The sequence below is a fragment of the Phyllostomus hastatus genome, unplaced genomic scaffold (assembly GCF_019186645.2).
Source record: "Phyllostomus hastatus isolate PE091 unplaced genomic scaffold, TTU_PhHast_1.1 phas_contig_283, whole genome shotgun sequence".
NCBI classification, from domain to species: Eukaryota; Metazoa; Chordata; class Mammalia; order Chiroptera; family Phyllostomidae; genus Phyllostomus; species Phyllostomus hastatus.
The window spans coordinates 13,378,794-13,404,645 of record NW_025333833.1 but is presented as its reverse complement, the minus strand read 5'-3'; the positions used below and the strand labels follow the sequence as shown (position 1 = coordinate 13,404,645).

At 39.6% G+C, this 25,852-nt stretch overlaps 1 protein-coding gene across 1 annotated transcript in view; it reads right to left on the bottom strand.

Annotated features, from left to right (window-relative positions):
• HMCN1 (hemicentin 1) overlaps nt 1–25,852 on the bottom strand; it is a 397,440-nt gene that overhangs the window by 41,518 nt on the left and 330,070 nt on the right. Inside the window, exons 71-86 of the mRNA XM_045838584.1 lie at nt 24,727–24,863; nt 21,154–21,295; nt 19,973–20,117; nt 19,460–19,587; nt 18,991–19,147; nt 17,762–17,883; nt 17,418–17,582; nt 15,784–15,891; nt 15,227–15,364; nt 14,968–15,102; nt 11,317–11,586; nt 8,351–8,541; nt 6,835–7,048; nt 5,188–5,322; nt 4,619–4,809; nt 2,867–2,948 (exon numbers count right to left, since the gene is read on the bottom strand). Coding sequence (XP_045694540.1) covers nt 2,867–2,948; nt 4,619–4,809; nt 5,188–5,322; nt 6,835–7,048; nt 8,351–8,541; nt 11,317–11,586; nt 14,968–15,102; nt 15,227–15,364; nt 15,784–15,891; nt 17,418–17,582; nt 17,762–17,883; nt 18,991–19,147; nt 19,460–19,587; nt 19,973–20,117; nt 21,154–21,295; nt 24,727–24,863 — 2,460 coding nt within the window. The remainder of the gene's footprint in view (nt 1–2,866; nt 2,949–4,618; nt 4,810–5,187; nt 5,323–6,834; nt 7,049–8,350; nt 8,542–11,316; nt 11,587–14,967; nt 15,103–15,226; nt 15,365–15,783; nt 15,892–17,417; nt 17,583–17,761; nt 17,884–18,990; nt 19,148–19,459; nt 19,588–19,972; nt 20,118–21,153; nt 21,296–24,726; nt 24,864–25,852) is intronic.

The following is a 25,852-nucleotide window of genomic DNA, read 5'->3' as shown; positions in this document are numbered from 1 at the left end:
GCAAGTGAAGTTGTTGGAGAAAACATAAAAGAAGTTGTGTACAGCTGCCGACAGAACATTTGTCTTTATACAAGTCTATAGTGTCAGCAAAGAGTATGAAAGGCTTGATGGAGGATAAGAAGCTTGACTGCATTTTCAAAAATGGTAAGATTATATGTAAGAGGAGGGAGCCTATTGGAGAGAAGAAAATAGCGTGGAGATGGATTTAGCTTTGAAAGGATGATTCATTCCGTGGCCTACAAGGTTTTAAATATTTGGTTAAAACCTTCAAAGGAAATCAGAAGGATTTGCATTTAAACAGGTAAGCAAAGGGGAGCTTATATAGTCTTGAAGGGACATGATGGGATGAAGGCAGCGTTTTAGTGGGATTGAATTAAAAGGTAGGATGATTTGCTCAGTGAGAGGGAATAAGTATCAGGTAATTCAGGGCGGTGGCTACATATTTTAGATTGGGAAGTGTATCTGGAATAATAGAACATAAAACAAAAAATAGAAGTACAATGTGTTTTATTGAGACATTAATGTGCTAGTATTTTATGTAAAGTTATGCTACCAACACGTGGTCTTTTCATATGAGTCTGAATCTCAGTGAGAATCATTAATGCATTTTTCCCATAAATGCCTACATCCGTCTACGCAACTGCCTTCCCACTGATATTTACATTAACCTCACTCTAGGAATTTCCAGTTCCAGAGCTTTTATTTCTCTCCCCGTGTTCAGATTACATTATATATTCAATAAACTTGCTGAATAAAGTAAATACTTCAGATTAATCATTCAACACTAAATGAAAACAATGACTAAATGAGCTCATCTGCTCACGTTATTATGGTCAAAGAAAGTGTCAAATAAAACTCAAAATCTCAGTTTAGATTCCATATTTGAACATTTCCAATTGCACACGAGGCTGTGAGTTAATTCAACAATGAAACGCCTTATGTACGTCTTTCAAGGCTGACTTCATTCCACCAGTCACATAATGGCCAGTTAAATATGATTATTTTATTGAAAAGAAGACATTCTGGTTCTTTAATCTTAATTTTAAACAAATTATATTTTGGCTTCCTTTATATGCCTCATGTATTTACATGAGTTTATTGTCAGAAAAGGTAACTGCGCTGATCTAACGCAGCCTGTCTTGAACTGGGTCAGTGCAGCCTTCTCCCAGGAGAGATTAGTCATGTGATGTCCTACCTGCACTCACTCAAACAAACAGGGGTGAAGTTTTCACAGACACGACATCTATTTGGGCAATGTCGCATTTTCTATCCTGCTTTTGTTGAGTCAGAACTCACATTGGTATATTAACATTTTTTGAAAGATTCACAATAAAGAAACTTGATACACCTAAGCAGGGCTGGGCACATAGCCTATGCTCTTTGTATATTTAATTAATGAATGAACTTTACTTAATCTTTTTTCATCACACTTATCTGGCCATCAAACCCTACTTTTTACCTAATAACATCCCACAAGGTTATCACTGGATAAATATGCACTTAGCAAGATAATGGAAACAACCTAAGTGTCTGTTGGGAGATGAACAGATAAAGAAAATGTGGTATATTTATATACATGTGTATCTACACATACACACAATGGAATATTTTTCACTCCCAACAAAGAAGAAAGTCCTGCCATTTGAGACAACATGGATGAAATAAACCAGAGACAAATAGTACATGATATCACTTAAATGCGGAATCTTAAAAGAAAAAGTCAAACTCATAGAAACATAGAACAGAGGAGTGGTTGCCAGGGGCTGCGGGATGAGGAAACTGGGAAGATGTTTCTTTCAGTTGTAAGCTAGGTAAGTTCTGCGGCACTAATACATACCATGATGACCACAGTTAAACTACTGTATAGTACACTGGAAATTTGCTAAGTGTATAGATCATTAGTGTTCTCACCCAAAATGAGTAATAAATAAATAAAACCAAACCAAACAGTAGCTGTAAAGTAATGGATGTGTTAATTAACTTCACTGTGGTAATCATGTCACCACACATATGTGTATCAACTCATCACACTGTATACTTTAAAGTTTTACAATTTCATTTGCCAAATATACCTCAATAAAGCTGGAGGAAAAACGCTGTCTCAGATATTTTAAAAACATCTATTCAATGTCAAAGTCTTAAATTTTTTTCCAAATGTTCAAGTCTGACAGAAAAGTAGTTTGGGAAATAGTTGAGAGTAAATGCCAGTCAGCAGCATCTCTCAGAGTGAATGAAGAACATGCAAATTCACCCTGCAAGCCTATTCACAAAATAAGTTGGTTGGCTTAAGTCCCCAGCCCAGCGGTGCTGTCCTCGGGTCAGCCCCTGACGGTTCTGTCCAGTGGGCCCCACAGCCCTTCCTCTTCCTCTCACTGTGAAAGCTCTGCTCTCTGGGGGCTTACATGGAGGGGCTTCCTGCTGAGCCTAGTGATCCTGCCCAGAGCACACGGGCATTTTAGGGCAACGGCAATCGGCCTGGCACACTTTGACTTCATTTGCATGCCTTTACTTTTAATATATATTTTTAAAGTGTACAAAATGGCACCTTTGTAAGCACTTTACAAGAACTGTGGTGAACTGTAATAAGAGCATTCAACTGAATACATCGCAAACAAATACACAAAAAACCCTGCAGTGAAGCAGCTTGCACTTGGCAATTGCATGTGTCAGATCAGGGAGGGCAGATCTGAGCCAACTTGATAACAATTGCTCCAGCAGCAGCAGCAGCAGCAGCAGGACACTCAAGGAGACACACTCTGAAAGCTGCCATGAATGCCCTTGCTATACAGTTAAGGAGAAATAAACATCCTTTATTAGGCAGCATTGCTTAAATCAGGTTTCAATCAGAATTTAGGTAAGCGCTTACTCTGCAGAGTGAGGCTCATGCTGCGCTCCACCACCCCGGCTTCGTTGGCGGCCACACACGTGTAGTCGCCGGCGTCCTCATTCTGCAGGAAAGAGCAGTGCGGGTGAGGGTGTGAGCGTGCGGGGCAGGCCAGGAACTTTGTTTACCTGGTACTAGTTCACACGAAATTCCTTTTCCAGGAGGCATTTTCACAGAGGTAGAAAAACCTACATATATTTAATCTCATAAATAGGTTAAAAAAAGAAGAAGAAGGAAAAGAAATTCCCAGCCTAAATTTTTTTTAGAACAGCCTATTAGTGCTCTCTGGGATAATTATTACTAAGAAATCAAAGGCAAAAATAACATTTTTTAATAATCATCTATCCAAAATTACCTCACTAAAGGAAAATGCTGATACTATTCTTATAGTAAAATAAAAAGCATTAAAATAATAAGGAAAATTAATAAATATTGAGTCATTTCTAATGGGATTAGTCAATTAAAAAAATAAGCTTAGCCTCTATCTAGAGTTTGAAATTTAGGAAAGTGAAAAGCTAACTTATTGGAAATTATAAAACACATTTGGGAAATAGAATATGATTCCCACATTTATACATATGTGGTATAAAAATAAGTGCTATATGAATTTAGATATAGTGACTAATCAGAGTCATGGATTTTGCTAAAGGTCTTATGAATAAGAGACTTATGTTTTTTTAAAGATTTTATATATTTATTTTTAGAGTGAGGGGAGGGGAAGGAGAAAGAGAGGGAGAGAAACATCAATGCATGGCCCCCACTGGGGACCCAGTCCACAACCCAGTCTTGTGCCCTGACTGGGAATCAAACTGGCGAACCTTTGGTTCACATCCCATGCTCAGTCCACTGAGCTACGCCAGTCAGGGCTGGCTTCTGGTCTTATTAATAAAAAACATTAAGTCGGTAAAGGGAAACTGAGCTGCAATATATAGAGGAGTGTGGCAGAAGGAAGATAGACATCAATTTAGATGTTCAATTGGTGGTGTCAATGCATTATCAAAATAGAAATTTCCGAAAGGGAACTATAAATGAAAGTTGGAAGAGTTTCAGGGTTGGAGATAGATATTTAGCAATCTAAAACTATATGGCAAAAAAATTGTATTAGCATTAATGATGGTATTAGAAGTGCCGACAACTACATATGTAGTAATATTAGTGTAGACAAAGGGGGAAGAGAGATAATGAAGAAAGCTGAGGTAGATATCATCTCAAAATTTAAGGGACAATCAACAACATCTGATGTTGAAATCAAACTGGGGAGAATACAAGACTGAGAGTGGTCCATTGGATTAGGTGATTAGATAGTGTATTTTAATTATTTTAATTAATCCAACAATGGGTTAAAAAATTACCCATATGTAGTCTAGTTGAGAATTTTTTAGATAAAATATCTCATTCACATGACCCTCAAATAAGCATAACTTAAAGCACCACTCATTTTCCAAATGAAGTTTTTGGAAAACCTAACAGTTATCACCTTAGTGATGAAAACTACCCTATAATTTCTTTGTAAATGTCCTTGTAGTTCTTCACTTCCCTGTTCTAAAACAGTTTTGAGAGAGTTATCTCCTGATGCTAAATAATAGGTCAATGATCAGGGATGGCCAAAAAGAATTGATTGAACTAAGAACCCATTGATTCTTAATTAAAAATGCAAGAGAGACTTTGCCCATCCATGGCACCTGTACAAAGGCACTGACTGACGTGTACAGGGACAATTCCAGGGTGACTTACCACAGTGCCATAAATGGCCAGGGAGCCATTGCCAAGCTGGCGGATTCTGTGGTTAACTTCAATGTCCACCCCCTTTCTGCTCCACTGGATGGTTGGGGCAGGGTCTCCTCTCACCTCACAGTTCAGAATGGCATTTCCACCAAGTGGTTCGATCCAGTTAGAAGGGTAATCGCCTTTGAAGACTGGAGGTTCTGGGAAAAAACACAGGACAAGTATAAGTAAAAGGAAGCTCTGATCATTTCGTTGTGATTTTGAGCTACTTAGAAAGATAATTTAGCGAAGGAGGGGAGAGCCACTTACAAGACGCATGAATTCTCCAAAATCAACTGCTCGTGCTGATCTAAGCAGATGATCACACATTATGCCTAGTGCTCCCTTTGCTAATTGCTTACCTACTTTGAACTGAATGTTCATAATATTCTATTTCTTATGAATTTACATATCTGTGAATTAGGACTACATGGATTACCAAACTGAAGCGACAGTGTGTCACTACATAATAAGGAAGCCGACTACAAACCATTTATTATAAGTAAGCTGTTCATTAGAAATAGAGCACTTTTACCTACCTTTCACATAAACAAATCCAATGGCCTTCACAAAACCGATGCTGTTCTCTGCGGTGCACACGTAAGTACCTGAATCCTCTTTTGAAACCCTCTCAATGACAAGTTCACTGTGGCCATGGACACTGTCAAAGTGGGCTGAGGGAAACAAGTTAGGAGACAACGCAGATGCCTCTCAGTAACCTAGGAAAATAACTGCAGTGGTTCTGAATTTCGCAGGTGAGATTTATGGGTTAGGCAGGGATTGGACCTCGGAGAACAGAGCCTTTCCCACAGTCCCCTTCTTCTGAGCTGTTTGCTATGTCTATAGACGCTTGTTTGAGGAACGCAAAACAGCAGAAGGAACAGGAAAAGGGAATCAAAACAAACATTTAAAAATTATTTGAGATGGAAAGTACACCTTTCATCTCAAAGTGTTGCCTCAATCTGGCTCCTAGTCTCTCTGGGTTTCAAAAATCTTTCATTCAGAAATCAGAGGTTTTCCATTTCATTTCTCTCTCCACCACTTCTCCTCCCAATTCACATCAAAACCATGGAAACCTTTTCAGTTGTAATTCAACTGATTTGGCAGGTCACAGGGGTGTCAAAAATACACACACCAGTTAGGTAATGACAACATGATTAAATTTGTAATGATTTAAACTTTTCCATAAGTGTTTACAATATAAATACTGACACAAGTAGTATAATATTTAGAATATATTATAAGGTTAATTCTAAGGCAACTGGCATTAAATAAGTTTCTGATTAGACCAGTCAATATCTAATTATGTGAGGTATTTTACCTTGCAGGCTTTCCCCATTCAAACTATCCTTTAAGATTTCATACTGCTGAATGTTAAATGAAAAATTAAGCTTTAAAATTTACATAGCTAAACCAGTACTATACCTTCAGAAAATAGTGCTTAGATATTTTTGCACTTTATTTTTCCTTAGTGATATGTACTGTTATTATTAAGGTAATATAGTTGATGAATCCCAGTCATTAACAAATATTTACAACAGAACAATCTCAAGCTTATTACTACTTTTCAAACAAGATAATTATTGAATGCTAGTTGTGCAGGATTTCAGAACTCAGTTTTGGACAAGTTCTCATTACTGTAACGTCTTTCTGCGGATGCCAAAGTTTGACAAATAAGGAGCTATTTGTCCTCCCAGCTCCTGGGTTCCAGGCACAAACCACCTCCGTGTGTAGTGCGCATGTCAGCTAGACACTGCTGCACACTCAATTCACACCATAATAGAGATGAATGCACACGGGGAGAAGCAGAGTTCTCTGAGATTGGGAGAACCTGCAGGACTCTAAGCAGGCATGTGATCCATTCATCCATGATGAGGGAGATCCTGTGGGGGTTAGTCTAGCTGCCAGTACACACAATACAGTCTTCCCCTGGGGAAGGCAGATATTTTTAGGTTAAAAAAAATCTACTTCTATCCTGCAATCTATGATCCTTTTGGAAGAATGACAAGAACATCACAGAGCAGGTACAGGTTAAAATCCAGGCAAAGGTGCACATTTTACAGAACGTAGAGCGATTGGTTCTTCACGTAACTTTCAATCAATTCCCCCAGCTAAAGGAAATGAAGACAGGATTAGAGTTCTTTGTGGGCGTATGTATTCTCTTCCAAAGAATCTCAATTACCAACCTGGGATAATGTTGTTATTGAAGGTCCATGTTAACTTGGGCAATGGAACACCAGTGGCTTTACAGCTTAATCGTAGCTGTTCTCCTTTATTCAACGACACATCTCCAGGAAGTTCGGTAAAAGTGGGGAGAACGTGCACAGTCAGGCTGACAGTGTGTGCGTCCTCGCCTGCAGCATTGTTCGCCACACAGGTGTAGGTGCCGGAGTCCTCCGGCTTAAGAAAGAAAAATCACAGGGCTTACACTTACGGAATCTCACATCACATTACATACAGCACACGAACTTGCACAGCGTGGTCTTCAAAGGAGGACTCTTACATAAAGACAGTTGAAATGTCCATCCCGTAACCTGACCCACCTATCTAGCTTTCAGCATAATTTAACATGTATAAGAATTTAAACGAAAGCCCCTAGTTTGCAGAACTCTAGTGTTTTACGGGTATAAGAGCTCAGAAAACTGTAGATCCCAAAGTCTGTTAAACAGCTGGAGTACTTCTGCTCTGCACTGTGCAAATATGGAACAAGCAATTCTAAAGACTGGTCGTATCTTCACAGTACAGCTTGCTCTCTGGGCAATGTGACACCACAGATTACCAGATTTTTGAAGGAAATGGCAAGAGCAGGAGCAATGTTACCTGCAATCCTGAAGTTTCACTCTCTAAGTCCGTAAGCCAGTTCTTGGTACTCGTGTGACCAGATGCATTGGTGGCACATGAAAAAATGATGACTCCCTTCTCTTTGAAATCATGTCTTCACTTGGCTTCCTGGACACCCCATGCCCCTAGGTTCTTCCCTATCTCACTTGTTGCTCCTTTTCTAACTCCTTTGGCTGGCTTCCCCTCAACATTACATTTTAGTGTTGACTGAGAGCAGGGAGTGGGAGGAGGTAGAGAAAGGTATATGGGTGATAGATGGTGATGGATGGAGACATGACTTGGGGTGGTGAACACACAGTACAGTGTACAGATGGTGTGTTGTAAAACTGTGCACCTGAAAACTGCATGATTTTGTTAACCAGGGTCACCCCAATAAATTCAACAAAAAAGAAAAAAAAACAAATTAAGTCCACCGAAATTTAATGATGAAATCTAGGCATCATAAAGGGTAAAGAGGTGGAATAAGGTATGCACAAATGTTCTGAAATTGATTCACATTTTAATCATGTTGGATGTTAATTGGTTTTTTTTCCTTTTTATTGAATTTATTGGGGTCACACTGGTCATTCCCACACATGGACTTCAGTATAACAAAGGCACTTAGAATTTTTTTTCTGAGAAAATAGATTTCCATTAAAATAAAATAACAATTGAAGAAGGAGGCCAGTTATGAGTTCCTATCTGTTTTATACTAGTTGCAGATCCGGGACATACAATGAAATCGGTGTAAAATAAATTTGGTGACTTGAAATGATGAGTATTTTTCTTTCATTATTAAAAGTTATATTTTCATGTTATTACAAGTAAGAAGATAAATGAACAAGCTGGCTCCGTGTGTCTATTCATATCTATTACACTTACCACAACATTTTCCAGAATGAGTTCCCCATAGGGTTCAACAGTGTATTTTCCTAACAAGTTAGCTAAAAGAACATTGTCTTTCTTCCAGCTAATTGCTGGTGTGGGGATTCCATCAGCCACACATGGAAGGACAGCTTGTGAATTCTCACTGACCGTGTAGGAGACGTCCGTGCTTCGGATTCTGGGGGGCACTAAGAAGAGTTAAAAATAGACGGTCATTCAGAATGTTGAGCTCCATAGTATCTTTATTCATACTGAAAATTAACACAAAAGAGTCTCTTTTGATGGCAACTTTGCTAGAAAGACTAAAAAATCTATTACGATGTTGATTTGTTACTATAAAAGCAATCGGGATTTTTGATGCTAGCAAGAACTATAAAGGATTTGAACTTATTTACTATGTTTACAATCAGTCTCTGAGCAAAGGACTTAGAGCAGGGTTGGAAATGTTTACATTTATTTCACTTCCTGACTTTTCTTGCTTGAGTTTCTTCTCCTTTTGCAGTGAAGTACAACAAACAAACATACAAGAACAACAAAAACCAAAAACACTTTTATGGCTGTATAACTGCTGGATTTGTATCACAGACATACTGTGAGCACAAACTATTAAGAGGCACTGGCTTAAACACTAAAACACTGCCCCGTACTGAGTAGCACAAAGCGCTAAAGAAAAATGATTCATTGCAGTGCTTCCCACGTGTTACAACAAATGCAAGTTAAAAGTAGGTCAGGACACTTAATTCAGTTTTTATACTGTCACAGAGGACTTTTTATAGTGATTTCATTACTCTGCTCATTGTGATACCAAATATTTCCTGTGCCTCAACTGTTCTGAACTAGAATTGAGGCAATAAAGATAAATTGAATGAGTCGGTATACTAAAAAATACCTTAGCACATGTAAAACTAAGACATTCTAAGGAAAACCCTTTAAAGTTTTCAGAATATTTGGCTCGAAAAGTAAAAACACCTTCCCTCCCAAAACAATGAACTTTGGAATCATTAAAACGTATTAGTGAGAAATGGATCAACCTTAACACATTTTTAAAAGTGACAGGGACACAACTGCTCTCAGCAAAAATAAAGCTATGTATAAACTCCAATTTCTCATCCTTTGCATGATGATATGAGTAAATATACAAACATATGATTGAGTATATGTCTAAACATTACAGATAATATGAAAAACATGAAAACCTATTTTGCTTAATAGTGCATCATAAATATTCAATTAACTTTTATTAAACTATGCTGTATTTTTATTATCTCTTTTATGCTGGTTTCTTTGCTGTTGCCACTTCTGTTAGTTGTTACAGAGTTCCTCCAACATTAGTATATTTACTACGATTCATTCTTTTTCAAAATAAAAAATTGAAGGCTATGCCATTATATTGGAGTTTACCTTTGACCATGCACCATACATTTTGATATATACTGTCCTTATTTTTATGATTTTCTACGGAATCTGAAAATAAGGAACATAAAACATGTTCTTTGACATGACTGTTGGTTAGACTGGTATTTGTTCATTTGCCTGCGGTTGGGGTTTTGGCATTGAAAGCTCATTACATGTTTCTAGCTTTATTGAATTGCAGGCACGAATTGTGGCATTTTAAAAAAAATCATAGTGATTTCTTTGTTGTTTAGCATTTGGTCTATTTTGGTAAATTTTCTACAACTACTTGAGAAAAAAGGAGTATCATTTATTTATTAGTCCTTTATTAAGGAACTCATGTGTATTAATTAGTTCAACTATATTAACTGAAAGCAGGTATAAATCAGAAAGAAATTTAGAAAATGCACACATGGCAATTTTTTTGGCTAAATAATTCATTTATCCATTAGAAGTGATTTCATTGAACTTTTACTGTAACTATTAAGTTGTAAGAAATTCAAATATAGCTGAAACATAAAAAATAGCTTTCATGGATTTTTGAAAAAAGTGGACACTCATTATTAAAACAAGAGTAATAGTATTATTACTAAAACTAATATTACTAGTACTAACAATACTACTAAACCAATAGTTAGAAACAATTTGATTTGCTTATTGTTTCCTACCACTGATATGAACAGTTATTCTATCTTTAGTTTTTCAATATACATTATCAACTAAAATATTTCCATGCTGATCTTTAGATATTTTGTTAGTTGCATATAAAGAAAAGAAAGGTATTTTTTTTCTGTTATAAAAATATACATGTACCTTATGATCTCACCTTTAAATGGAACCTAATCAACAAAACAAACAAGCAAGGAAAATATAATGAGAGACATTGAAATTAAGAACAATCTGACAGTAACCAGAGGGGAGGTGGGAGGGGATAATGGGGGGAAGGGTTTTCAGGAACAACTATAAAGGCACAGGGACAAAACCAAGGTAGGGCAGAAGCAGGGGAGGGAGGGGGGACGGCTGGGGTGGGGGGGGAGTGGTGGGGGGTAAAAGCAGACAACTGTACTTGAACAACAATAAAATAATTTTAAAAATACATGTAAATATTTTGCTACTTTAAAATAATGAACGAAAAAGATCTCTAATGCTAGTCAAGTTCACACTGCATTTATAATGTGGGCCATGGTGATTAGTTTTGAGCCAAGATGATTTTCAACTTGGGAAGTAAAGCAGAGAGTCACAAACACAAACGGACTTTTCATAAGCCGAAGTATAGATTCCAATAATCACAGTATGAGGGGATTATTGGCAACACCATAATTATCCTGGCTGTATTAATTAAATCTCTCTTTCTCACTCACATGTGCTCACACACAAATAAAGAATGCCTACCGAAAACAGATCTGAAGGGCAAGTGTACCTACACCATACGCGTGCACGCACATGCACACACCATATTTTGAATTGCTGGTTTTGCATGGTTTTGATTTCCACCAGATGTCTTCTTAACAGTCTTTTCTCTTTGCCATGGTAATGCAGCAGATTGAAATAATTTACAAGAAACCACCTACCATGGACAGTGAGCTTGGTGCTGGAGCTGCGTGATCCTGCCACGTTGGCCGCCGTGCACGTGTACTGGCCGGCGTCCTCGGGCTGAGCGAATGCTATCTGCAGAGCCCCAGAGCTGAGGATGCGCTGGCGAACTGATTCCACAACTGCGTGGCCGTCTTTGTGCCACGTGATGCCAGGTGGTGGGAGGCCGTCTGCCTCACATGGTAGCGTGACGGGCTTATCCATGGCGATGATGTGTTCCTTTGGATGGGGGCTGATGACTGGAGGAACTAAAAGACACAACGTTCAAATTTCCTCTTAAAGGCACGAATGTGTCATTTATATACCACAGTACTGCTCCAGCAAAGTAAGGTCACATGGATACGAAACAAAATCCTGACTTTAGCCTGTCATCATCAAAGGGGCCACTACAGTTGGCTTTCATGAGTTCATTTCAGAAAATTATTCTCTATAGACTTAACGAGTTAAACAATAATCAATTTTAAGTAAAGCTATACACAGCCCTGGCTGCTGTGGCTCAGTGGACTGAACACTGGCCTGAGAACCAAAGGGTCACTGGTTTAATTCCTGGTTGGGGCACATGCCTGGGTTCAGGCTAGGTCCCCAGTAGGGGGAGCATGAGAGGCAACCACACATTGATGTTTCTCTCTCTCTCTTCTTCCCTTTCCCCTCTCTAAAAAAAAGAAAATATATATTTTTAAAAGGCCATAAACATATTCCCAAATGATTGCATATGCAGAACATTTAGACTGTGTTGACAAAGGCACTTTCTTTAACATATATGTATTGTGTAATTCCCTTTAGCTACTTAAACTTTCAAACTAGATCCCTTCAAAGTTTGTGAATTATTTAACTTTATTCATGCATTTTCTGCAGTGCTTAGTGTGGTATCTCATATATAGTGGCCATATTTAATGAAGTATTGTTTGAATGAATGACTAAATAAATGAATGGGTCATGGAAAAATTATGTAGATAAAAATCTTCCCACTTCTTCAGAAAAACTGTGGAAGGGCTTACGACAAGGATTTTTCTTCCTAGTGTTTCCAAGAGGTTGATTACCACTTAGGTACTGGCCTGGATATTCTATGGAGACTTAAAGACATATTCAGTAAGCATGAGAGAACAACCAACGAAAAGCACACGAGAAAGGATAGGATGACACACTCCCTTAAGTCCAGAGACAGTGACAAGTTGTAGAAACAATCGCCCTGGTAAAAATACCCCTTTAAGTGTGTGGGTACAAAAAAATCCTCTGAAACATCTACCACCCATTTAAAAACGCTTGAGAGACAAGGCCAACACTATTCGTTGTTGCCACATGCCGACCAAGAAATGAAATCAGAAACAAGAGATCTCTGAGAACTCCACTCCTCCAAGAAATGCCCTGCGCATGTCAAGTCCTGGGGAACTTGAACTATCAGCTACGTCTCCAGAGGCTGTGGAGAAATGGTCAAGTATGTAGAGACCAAATCTTGGGGCACACTGGCGGTGATGAGTAAAATAGAACTACCGGGTTGTGGGAAAACACGACTAAGCATGTTGAAATGATCTATCCCAGCCAACATGATCTGGTTGAATTTGTGCTTGCGATTACATGCCGTATCTTCAAGGAGAGGTTGTATTCAGGATTTTTCATGTCTCCAGAGCGTGTGATTATCTCTGGTTGCTTTTGGGATGTTGAAATGCTATTAGTTGTTTAATGTGCTTCCTTGCCCCATAATTGCTTGTATCAATAACTTTACACAATTAGTGAAAATAAAAGGCCCCTCAAATCTGGAACTGTTCTTTTCCATGACCTGTATGTTGCTAAAACCAACAAGTCTTTCTTGGTCCTTATCCTACTTGACTTCTCATGGGCATTCAACAAATCCATCCATGCTCTTCTTGACACACTCTCTTCTCCCAGCCTCCACCTAGTTTTTCTCCCACATCTTTGCCCTCTCCTTTATTTTTTCCAGTGGCCTCCCCTTTCTTAAGGTCCTAAACAATGCAGTGTCCCAGGGCTTTGTCCTTAGCTCTTTTCTATCCAAATTCTCAACCAGACTTGTGAGTTAAAACACACTGATTACTTCCTAATTTATGTCTTAGACTATCCTTCTCCCATGAGCCCTGAATTCATAAATATTCAACTGTTTTTCAACATCTCCACTAGGATTTCTAACAGTTTCCCACATTTAACATGACTAAACGCAAACCACGGTCTCCCTCCTCTGAAACCGGCTCCTCCTCTTTCATTCCCCGTGGCACTATCATCTGCTCACTAGCTCAAGCCCAAAGCCCAGGAAACATTAATTCTTCTGTTTTCCTAACCTCCCAAATCCGATTTATCAGCAATCATGGCAATTACGCCTCCAAAAATATTCTGAACCCACACCTTTTTTCATTAACTCTTACAACTCAAATGCCTTCCCCCTACTCCTGGTCAGACCGATTACCCTGTCTAGATGAGTTTAATAGTTCTTCCAGCTCTAGTCCTGTCTGTTCTCAAAACTGTTATCTACGTAGCAGCACGAGAAATTGTCCTAAACTCAAATCAGAGTCTTGGTTAAATAAAGGCTTCCCACTGCGTAGAGGATGAGATCTAACCTTCTGATGGTCGTTCTCCATGTACTGGCCCTGCCTTGTATTCTGATAGTTCCTCACATTTTGCCAGCCTTCCTGTAACTTGTCACTGTCTAGCCACACTGGCAAGCTTCCTTTCTTCCTCTCTCCTGCCTTTGGGCATTGCACGAGCTGTCCCCTTTCCCTTGGAGACTCTGCCACCTTCACGTGACTGAGCTCATCAGCCAAGCCTCCGATTATATGGGACCCTTTCAGAGAAGCTACTTGAACCACGAAAGTGGTCCCCACATTCCCGCATTATTTTCTACCTCAGCCTTTTCCCCCCTCTGCCTAGCATATATCAGAATTTATAATTATTTCATTTATTTGGTAGTTCAGTATTTTCCCTTTTTTATATTATAAGGAAAGAATCATGTCTGTAATATTTAATGTATTTCTACTTACTATCCTAATAAATATGTGTTGAAGAATACAAAGAAATTAGATTTACAATCTGCAGGTAAGTGAGTTTTATCATAGTCGTTAATTTACCATAAGAACATCACACTGTAAGGAAATTCAAAGCCAGTTAATGCAAATTCAGTCACTCAGAACCCATGTTAGTGCATTTCCTCATTTACAACAGCAATGCATAAGACATAAAAATTGCATAAAGAAAATATCAGTTAAATGTGAAAAACCCCCACATTGTCTTGAGAACAATTTTTTCCCATCAAGTTGGTTTAACTGCAATTATGATTTGTTTTTTTAAACTCGATATTACAATCTAATATTTCATAATGTATTCAGAGTAGCATTATGGAGAGAATGGTTTTAAAAATCACCTTAAATATGAGCTACAGTGAAATAGAGTTCCAAAGGGAGGCTCAGAGAAGTTCAAAATATGATGAGTTTTCTTATTGCAAACAATGCAAGAACCCCTCCTCCTGAAACATTACATTTTCCTCTTCACTCATAAGTGTCACACAAAAGCAATAACGCGATGTAAACTAAGAATGTTGAGAACTCTTTTAGATACACGAATGGTGATATTCACGGTTACAAGCACCTTTGCAGGGAAGACATAGAGGTTTGGTGTTTGGGTACCTTGAACATTTAGCTTGATTTTGCCCAAGGCCGTGCCAGCCGGACTCTGAGCCACGCACATGTAAACGCCAGCATCTTCTCTGGCGGCTCTGGAGATCTGCAAACTGCCACTGGGAAGGACTACATGGCTTCTGCCTACATCACAGCAACAAAAGCAGAGCGAGGGGAATTTTTATTTTCATTAATGAAATCACACCAACTTCTGCATTGGAAAACACCACAGAGCCATGATTTTCTTGATAGAAACAGAGGTAGGTACCTGACGTGAGGACATTGATGCCTTCTTTTTGCCACGTGATGAGAGGACTGGGTGTCCCTGTTGCTTCACATGGTAACAAAATGGGGTTGTTTAGAATGACGTCTAGTTCAGTCGGCTGAGGCTGAATGGCCGGAGGCTCTAGAAGAACCAGTCAACAGAAATAAGCAATGGCAGACAAGTCTCCAGCAGCCACGAGGTTAAACGTGCCCACATTCAGAATTCCGAGACGGGAGTGATCTGACTGTCCCAGGAAAAAGTGGATATTGGCCATATGACACTTTCTGCGTCTTGCTACGATAGCCAGTTTCCACGAGAAGACCAGAAGCAGAAACAGATCGTAACAATTCAAGAAGAAAAATAATTTGGGAGTTGTTCTGTGGGGTCTGCTGTCTGCGGGTTGTCCTTAGTTTACTGAAGTCTATCTACCAGGCTTTCTCATCCTCGACAGAGTACTGGGGTTCAGAGTTCTAGGCAGCACCACGTTCCAAGAATAAACATGACACAATGAAGCACAAACACCACATCAAGTTTTCCAATGAGAAAAGAGTCTTCCATACCCTGGACACGAAGGGTCACATGTCGATGGGCAGAGCCAGCCGCGTTCCTGGCGACACACGTGTATCTTCCGGCGTGGCTTAGTTCAGTGGCAAGTATTTCAATTGCCCCTGAAGAGAAAAAAAGTTTTCATGCCTAGTGCAACTCTGCTTCTCTGAATGGATAAACTAGTCTCTCTGACTTTTGTGCTTTCACCCTCATAGCACAGCGGTGCTTGGCTTATATTCACACCTGTGCCCCTTGAAGAGTCCAGCAAAGTACTTTTAAAATCATTATTAGCAGCTTCATTGACACAACACGTACACACCATAACATTCAGCTATTTCATTGTGCGACTACCTCCAAATCTAGTTTTGTAATATTTGCATTTTCCTAAAAGAAATCTCAACCCATTTAGAGTCGATCCTCACTCCCAGCCCCAGCCCCGGCAATTGTTAATCTACTTTCGGTCTTTATGTATTTGACTTCCAGAACATTTCATACAGATGGGATCCCATAAGTCTTTCGTGTCTGACATCTTTCTCCGTGAGCACAGTGTCTGAGTTCCATCTGTTCTAGCATGTGTCAGTGCTTTTGTTCCACTTTACTGCTAAATGGAATTCCATTGCATGGATCATACACATTTTGTTTATCCATTCACCAGATGATGGCCAATTGAACTGTCTCTATTTTTTGTCTATTATGGATTATACTGTATGAACATTTGCATACAAGTTTTGTGTGGACATATGTTTTCATTTCTAAGAGCAGAGAGCTAGGCATGGAGTTGCTGGGTCACGTGGTAACTCTGTGAAACATTTTCTTAGCATAATCCTTTGTGCCGAAAGGTAGTTAATATATATTTTATGATTTTAATTGCTACCAATTTATACAGGTTTCTGAGAAAGCAAAAATACTTTGTTTTGAAAGCCAAGTTCCATCTTGCAAACTAATCTTCCATATTTCCCTTCTATTGAGGAAATAAGCAAACTCTTTTAAAATAATATGCACATACTCATAAAGCCCCAGAGTATCAGTTGTTACATTAGTTTATCTCTATGTACCTCCCCAGTGCAGGGTGAGTTTTCAGAAACACCAATGTGAATTACCTATACTTTCATACAGATCAATTTTTTTCCTCTTATTAAATTTTCCATATTTTTATAATTGATGGCTACCACCATCAAAAAATCATCCATCGTAGCACTTATCACCCAGCCTTACCTGCTAAATTATACATTGAAAGCGAGAAACTTGTTTTAGTTTTTTATCCGCTGAAACTTAGTGGAATATTTTAGGCACAGAATGCTTGTTAAGTACGTAGACATTCTGTTTGGCCAATGGAAGAAATGCAGTCTACTCAAAGTCAACCACTGAACTTGTTAAACCTTAGTCTTCGTAAATCTGCAACTAAAATTCCAGTGATCATGCTCATTCTATTCAGATCAGTCTTAGATATTGTTATTTTGTTTCCAGACTTTTTCTCTCCTCTATTCCCTAGTTCCCCTTCCCATTCTAATTGCTTTTTCCCAGCTGCCTAAGATCAGACATGCAGATATATATTATTCTTCTGTTTTGGTGGAAAAAAAGCCAGGTGAGGCCATCCATTCACAGTTAATCCAATCAACAGATGTGTGAGCAGTGGGCTGGGTCTTACCTGAGGGCTGAATTCTATAGCCATCCCCCCTGGGAAGCAGCCTTATACCATTTTTCATCCAGTGGATGGAGGGAAATGGAACTCCTGAAGCAGTGCAGGTAATTATGGTCGGGGAGTGTTTGGTTACTAGGAAGTCCGTAGGTTCATCTGCTATGGAAGGTGGAACTAAAACAATAACAACACAAGAAATAGAGAAAACTGTATGTTTGCAAGTCCTCATTATACATCTTCCTCTTTCTACACGGAAAGCAAATGTTAAGTAAGAGAAAAGGGAAGCCCTCTTGTGAGGCTGGAATGGCGAAATGATATCAGGCTAATGTCCATCACATCCTAAGCCAGTCTACCTTGGACGGTGAGATCCACGGTTTTCCTGTCCTCTCCAGCCTCGTTTGTCACGGTGCACTCGTACGTTGCAGTGTCATCCACAGAAGGGGAAATAATTACCAGTGAACCTGAAGAAAGGAGCCTGGAGGAAAGATTTTTAAGCAATGAGATACTAGGTATGAGTTTCCATAACGTTTCCAGTTGGTTCAGCTGGGTACCATGCTGTGAATGGAGGGAAACGGAACTCCTTCCTCACGTTGAGGTGAGTATCATTTCTCCGATACTTCAGTTATCGGGCTTTACGTTTATGAGGCAGTGGGTTAATGGGGCATCAACTTTGACATTTACAGGAGGCGGTGGGTAGAAGGAGTGTCTGAAAGAGAAATCTTGCATTTTCTGAATGCTTGTAGCACTGACAGAAGAGAAATAATTTGATTGAATAGGGACATATATGACATTTTTTTTTTAATTCAAGGGTATTGTACATTTTTCACATAGCGCGTACTTTCAAGTTACTCAGCTCCAATACCAAAAGATTCAAAGGGTGAAAAAGAGAGGGAAGCAATGGCATTTCAAGTAAAACACTATTAGCTTCCCATTTCCTGGTGTGTTCAAGTTGATTTTTGTCAAAGTAGATCTTTTCAAAGAGAACGCTTCTTTTAGGGACCACTGCAAATCCTTTGACAAGAGAACTCTCTGTTAACTTAATTGAGATACAAAAAATGATGCCCCTCTAAAACGTCAGAAATTCCTAGTGACATGAAGCTAACATTTAAAAAGCATACACTGCCACATTAAGGGGTATAGTAGTAAAGCCAGAAAAATGCAAAAAAATTGCAGCAAATGTGGTTTTTCCTTCCCCCACACACTGCCAAATAACTAAGTTGTGCTTCAAGGTGTAAAATTCGATTGTATTGTTTTTATAGAATAGTTTTTCTTTTGTACCAAGTGATGTTATCATTCTTTGTCTTTATAAACTTCTAAATAGTGCTAAAAAAAAGCAGAACATAAATCTAACCCTGTAGACTTCTGGATAGAAAGGTTGCATCTATCATTCAGAAAAAGATTTTAGGTTGGAAAACTAATTCCATATAAAGGAAAAATAAATATTTCTACATGCTAGCTAATTTTTTAAACTTTACACGTTATTTGTTGTCTCCATTGCTAGAGTTAAACTATTAATTATTTTTAACAAATGTTTCTGTAAATATTGAATAGTAGGTGAATTTTCTATTCAAGTGTCTCTCACCTGTAGGAATTCTGATTTTGATCCACATGAAGAAGATGCCCATCTTTTCTCCAGCTGACTGATGGTTTTGGTATTCCGGTAGCCTCGCAAGCCAGAGTCGTTTGAACATTTACTGTTACAGTGATGTTGGCGGGGCCCAGAGCAATAGAAGGAGGAACTGAAACAGTCACCAAATAAGAGGGAAGTACATTCAGCAAAGCGAACGCCACTCTGAAGTATTTCTGCCTAAGCGAGATTCACCACTGGTAACGTGCCTCATAGTTACAAAAATGATATGGTGCTGTGAATGTAAATGGGGTCGTGAAGGTGCTATTTATAATAAAGAGAAAAGGTGGGTCGTGCCTGCCCATAATGCAGTGTGATACATTTAAGGAGCCTTGGGCGTCAAGGTTGTTATGACCCTCCCGGTTCAGGCTATCAAAGAACACGTGACCCAAAGGTTGGATGCTGTTCGCAGAAGTGTATTTACCATGGACTTGTAAATCTATCCGCCTGCGGTCGGTCCCGGCGACATTGGTGGCCATGCACAAATACCGCCCGGTGTCAGTGACGTGTGCGGACTGGATGTGAAGGAACCCATTTTCCAAGATGGAGTATCTACAAGAAAGGTCACAGTGAGGTCCCTCAAACGAGCTTTTTCTGATTCTTCACGTTTTGGCTGAGAGCACTTTGAAAGACTTTGGTGAATCCATTTCTAGTGTTTTTCCTGCTTCAGAAATGTACACTATCCAGGTGGGGGAAAGGGATCTTCGGTGAAGCTGCCTAGCAGATGGGCTTGTGATCTTGGAAGGATTACACCATTACATTTTGGGTATGACTCTCAACAATTACGCTTTCAAAAATACTAGATTTTAATTTTCATATTAAGGTGAAGCAACGAATTCTAATATAACAAGAACAAAACAAAAGCAATGGAAAAAAAGACTTCATGATTTGTATTTCCGTTCCTACAGTATTCTGCACCCCTTTTCAGAACTGTTACCTCGTGTGATTGCCAGAGAGAACGGCTCCGTCCTTTCTCCACGTTACCCTCGGGGCTGGCACGCCTTCGGCAAAGCATTCCAGTACAGTTGACTTGTTTAAGTGAATGACAAGACTCTGGGGGCCACTCCTGATGTTTGGGGGAACTGTACAAGAGATGCACGTGGACAACTTCATTTCTGTTAATAACACACCCTGCACTAAGACTTTGAAGCAGTAATACAAGATGAGCTTTGAGTCAAATGTATGCCTTTGCCCACAGTTAATTGAGGTTAATACAAATAAAATCAGGGTTTTGTTCCTAAGATATTATTCAAAATACGTTGTGTTTAAAAATAAAGAGTAGACAAGGAAAGGGGATTTTAAATCCCTGATATGGTGTGTGAAATCTGGCTTTCTATGAGAGAGGCTTGAATAAAAATCAGCTCTAGTCTGATGCAAATTAAAGATGATATTTCTTATTTCTCTTTGGCCAAATAATGGTCAGAGAATGTTAACACTGGCACCATTTCACTTTAAATAAAGAACAGAAAGTGGGCTGTTTTAACAAAAAGCACATCTGTGATTAATCAGGCAAGTCTCAGAGCATGCATTTTATTAATCACTGACTGCATATGGGAATAGAAACCCTGAATTTTAATTTTAGTAGTAGAGAGATTAGTCGTGTGGGTCACCCAATATCCTGTGAAGTTTCATATATCAAAAATCCAAAGGGACTGTTTGGGGAGAAAACCTGTATTATCTTTCTGAAGTTTGGCAAAGTTGAGTGTTCAGATTTTATATTTGATAAAACTGTAATTCTATGGTGGTCTCTGTCTAGCACACATACACTGAAACACTAACATCAATAAAAGTGAACTAAATAACGGGCCACTTGCCATTTGGAGATTTAGTGTATTAATATTAACTTCCTTAATGGCTCTAATTTGAATGACATAAAACACTAGGACATGCTGATAACAACTAAACATATATTATCCTGTAAGAGAGAGTAACAAATCTTTAATTATTTTTGAAATCGAGTCAGACAATAGCTACAGTATAAATACCACATGTGTCTTTTCCAAAAGAAATAAGATAATCATAAGAATTGAATATACTCATAAAAACCCCAAAACTTTACCTATTTGAATGCCCTTGGCTAAATTTTTAAATTGGGAAACAATGATTAACTTTTCTTACCATTTACAGTGAGAATAAATTCTCTTGTCGTCTTTCCTGCAATGTTGCTGGCAACACAGGTGTAATTGGCTGTATCACCTAGCTCTGCATTATTAATCTGCAAGTATCTTCCTCCAGCTAAGATTCGTACTCGAGGTGTTGCCTGGATTCAGCAAGCAAAATTTATCATTGAAGCGTCAGGAAAAGAAGTAAAATATTTCTTTATAAGGTCAAAAGTAACCATTGCAAACTGTATCTTCTAGTATGCTTTGTCTGCTCTCCCCCACCACTGTCCTGGTATCAGAAAATGGTGGGAACCATTTCTGTGAGTGGGGTTACGGCAAGGGCATAATAAATGTCCTTAGCTCTGCTGGCCACACGAACCACTGCAGGGCAGGCAGGCGAGTCCAGCCGGGCCCATCAGAGCCCTCCGCAGCGCTCTGCTTCAAGTGCTGGGGAGCCAGGCCTGTCTTCCTCCCGCTAGAATCTCTGGTAGTGAGGATGATGTCAACCTGGCAGCAGCCTTCCTGCCATGTGGGAACAGTGTGTTCTGACTCCAAGGCGGAGCAAGCAGAGGAGATTCGGAGGAAGGACACAGAGCCTTGATTACATAACCAGAGCCTGTGGATCTAGCAATGCCGCAAGCCCGAGTTCATACACTGTAGCTACCACATACCTTTAAAAAAATATTTACGCTGGTTTGAGTTTGAATTCTGTCACTTACCATGGAAAGCTTTCTGACAAGGAAATTGACGTTGGTTAACTTATGAAAAACATTTATCCTTTAACATTTTAAAAATAAGTAAATAAATGATTTCAGCTTGCAAATATTTATTTATTCTATGTCTAGGCATGAAACCAAGAATTAAGAAAACAGACAATTAAATTTAACCTCCCCTATTAAATCCAATTGGGAAAACAGATGTAAACAAATTACTGTGTATAAATTAAAATGCATGATGCTTATAATCATTAAGAAATGCCAGGTAGCATCACAGACTATTTTCCGGCTGTTTTGGAAACCACTTCAGGAAGAGCCCAGATGAGACTTTTCTAACATATGGGCTCTGTCCCAGGTAGATGTACATTTCTAATGAAAAAAATTGTTCACACTAAAATATGCAGTACAGATCCATAATTTTTAAACTGCACACATTTTCTCTAGGAGACGTTAGTGATAAACTTTTATTGCCTCTGATAGGAATAAATGATTTCTTAAAGAAACATGGTAAGTTCTATAAAACGTTTCAATTTATATATAGGGACAGCCGGGTTTTAGGCCAATTAAAGTTTCCAGAGTTGACTCTTAGAATGTCTTTCTGCCATGAACATCAGTAGGTCCTGCTGACTTCAGCTCAGTCTCACTCCGAGACTTCAGCTAAGTTCCTCCGAGTTGCCTTCCTTCCTCAGACAGAACCTCATCCTCGGAGGAGGACCTTGCTTTCTACTCCACCGAGAACATCAAAACCCAGGGCCTGCACTTCCCTCCTCCTCCCATCCCGCATGTGAACGCCACCCTTTCTGTTTTCCCACCTTGAGAAGGAAGGACAGCCCTTCTGCCCAAGGGCAGTCTCCTCACCTGTGACCATGGTGCCACGCCCTTCCCGTCCAACTCACTTTGTCTTGTATACTCCTCTTTCTCTCCCCTAAATCTCCAGTCTCTTTCTTTCAGTAAATAAAACGATGTAAGTCTCTTCTATACCATTCAATGAAGCGTCTCCGATGATTTCTGATTCCTCTCGTTCTTTAACTTCCCCAACAATTATAACCTGTCCTCTACTTTGACCACTGCTGACATCTTCGGTCACGTCTTTGTGTTCCCAAAGCCAATGGACACAACTGCATTTGTATCCTGACGTGGTCTCAACTGCTCCCTCTCCTTCCCTGCTTTCAGGACACCAGCGTCTCCTAGGCTCCATCCTGTCTCTCTGAGTCTTCCTTCTAGTCCCATTCACCTTCTTCCTTGTTCACCTCAAATTTGTCAGTGTCGCTTTGGGCTTTATTCTCATTTACTGAGCTTCGTACCCTGTACACTGACTGGTCGACCTCATACAAACCTAAGGTGTCAACAAGAAGTTATGCCATGAGGACTACCAACTCAAGAACTTTTAAATGAAATACGGACCCATACTCCTTAATGCTTTGCAGAATCTCCACTCGGATGATATATAGGTACTTAAAACTAAACTCTTCTCTGTTTTTGTCATTGGTGAACTCACTCACATCACCTGGTCATATCTGAGATTAGCCTGAATGTTTTCATCATCAACGTCACAGCCTCCATCTGAGTACCTAACAGTCCAGAGTGAAATGAGCACGAGGAAGACAAGACTATGCAGGAAAAGTCGGAGCGTCAAAGGCTTTGTGAGCTAAGGTGGACGGTTTAACTGGAATCCTGAAATCTATGAAAACTCATCAAAGAGTTTTAATCAAGGTCTGCTTCGGTCGTGCTCAGTTATTGTCCTGTCGTCGGTTTGCCTGTGCCATTACCTGTGATCAGAATCCCCATCTTCTTCCTCATCCAACATGTACCCATCGTTTAAAACTGGACTAACCCACCCTTTCCAAGAGGACCCACTGAGCTGTCCCTTACCTTTCAGTCTGGCTGACTTGTTTTTCCTGTTTCCGTAAAATACTGTATGTCCCTCTAACACATAATTCAGCACCAGTATCTACTCTGTAAGCTTTGACTTACTTGTGTATCTCTTCAGAGTCTGTGAGCTACTCTCAGTAGCAATCACAGCACTTAGCATTAGCAGGCACACAGTAAATAGAGAAACTGAGGCAGGGACAGCTAAGTGATGTGCATAATGATTTAACCTGACTCATTCTCAGAATCCAGTCTCTGTTTGGGGTTCAGTGTGGTTTGGTGGGGATGGAATCTTTCTACCTTAGGTGTTAGCATACATAATCTCCTTTCTGATTAGGTGCCGCACCCCACAATAGGTTATACCAATAGGACAGGGAAGGACAATGGAGGGTAAAAAGCTAAGTGACTAACTACGACAATAAGGACAATGAGAACACCCAAGGTCAAGACTTTGAGCCAGCCCTAAAAGGCTACTTAGAATCCTGGCTGTAACACCCCAGGACCGCAGACAGGTACTAGCTGAATGTGGGAAGCTTTAGACCCAGTGACTTTGTTCTTCAAGGATTCCAGCCCTAGACTCCTGAGATCGCACAGATTCTTGGAGTTACTCTTGAGGTCCACGTCAGGACAAGGGATATTTAGTAGCAGGTTTGCCATAGACTTGGCAATTCAGGTCAGTTCTTTTGAAACTTGGAAGGTTTCTTCTATCTCAAGTGCAGAAACAGCTGCGGGTTTCAAATACAACTTTAATCCATGGGCTCCAGGAGGTACATTCTTCAGCCAATTTACACAGCATTTGAATCCAAATACCTGTCCTGTGACCCATAACTAGTTACTAACCACCCCAGTGAAGGCTGAGGAAAGAAGGCTGATCAAAGGACCCCATGCCCAGCCCTGTGCGGTGGGATAACTAGTAGCCTGGTGTTTGGTTTTGTCTACCTAACGAGGACTCCACAGTTGATTTTTTTTCTCAAAATGAATCTGTGGAATTTAGCAAGACTCACCTGTAACCGTTCTCCATTTTTAAGCCACATGATTATAGGCGGGGGCACTGCATCCGATTTGCATTCCAAGGTCACTTGTCTGTTCCGTAGCACAGTGAAATCCTGGGACCCCTCAGTTCCAGCAATATTAGGGGGTACTGGGTGTGAGAAAAAATACGCCAAAGGCTTTCAATGAATGAGATGTAAAATGATCTGAATTATAATAGGTAATCAACAAATGCTGCTTCTGCTATGGAAAATAAAAGGCATAAACTTAAAACAGTACTTGATTTAGCCCTGGCCAGTGTGGCTCAGTGGATTGACTGCTGGCCTGTGAAACAAAGGGTCGCTAGTTTGATTCCCAGTCAGAGCACATGCCCAGGTTGTGGGCCAGGTCCCAAGTGGGGTGCACTTGACAGGCAACCACACATTGATGTTTCTCTCCCTCTCTTTCTCCCTCCCTTCCTCTCTCTAAAATCTTCAAAAAATTACTCAATTTATAGTACAAATGATTACAAATAATGGCATGTGTTTTTGTCTTACTCAATACTTTTACATGCATTAAGTAATGACATTCTTTCCACAGCCACATGAATAATAAGTAATATAACCCCACTAATGTCACTATTTAACACGTAAAGAAACTAAGGCACAAAGGAGGGATTCCATGTCCAGGAATACACTTGGTAATGATTTTCTCTGAACATTTAGATTTTAGAACTACTAAATTAGGGTCTATAAAATATGTAGAAATGTATATACTTTATATGCAGAACTATATCTTTTTAACTCATAACACACAATCTATATGCCATAGTGGCAGGTCCAATGTGTGTGTAGGGCAGGTGAGTGGAGGAGGACATGCCGGTAATACACTAGCCCCGCAGTCTGCACACCTTGTCATGTGCCCCATGAGAACGAGAGTAAAATGGGCTCAGTGTTTAAACCGCTCCTCTCTATGAAGAATGCTCCCAGCGCCATGCCAGATGTATCTGGTCCAGCTTTTTAGAAGGTAATTTGACTTTAAGTGTGTGTGTGTGTGTGTGTGTGTGTGTGTGTGGAAAAGCAAGACATTTATCAGAATGAAATTAAGAAGGAAATAGGCCAATGTGTAAGTACAAAGAAGCATATAACAATGTTGCTTGTA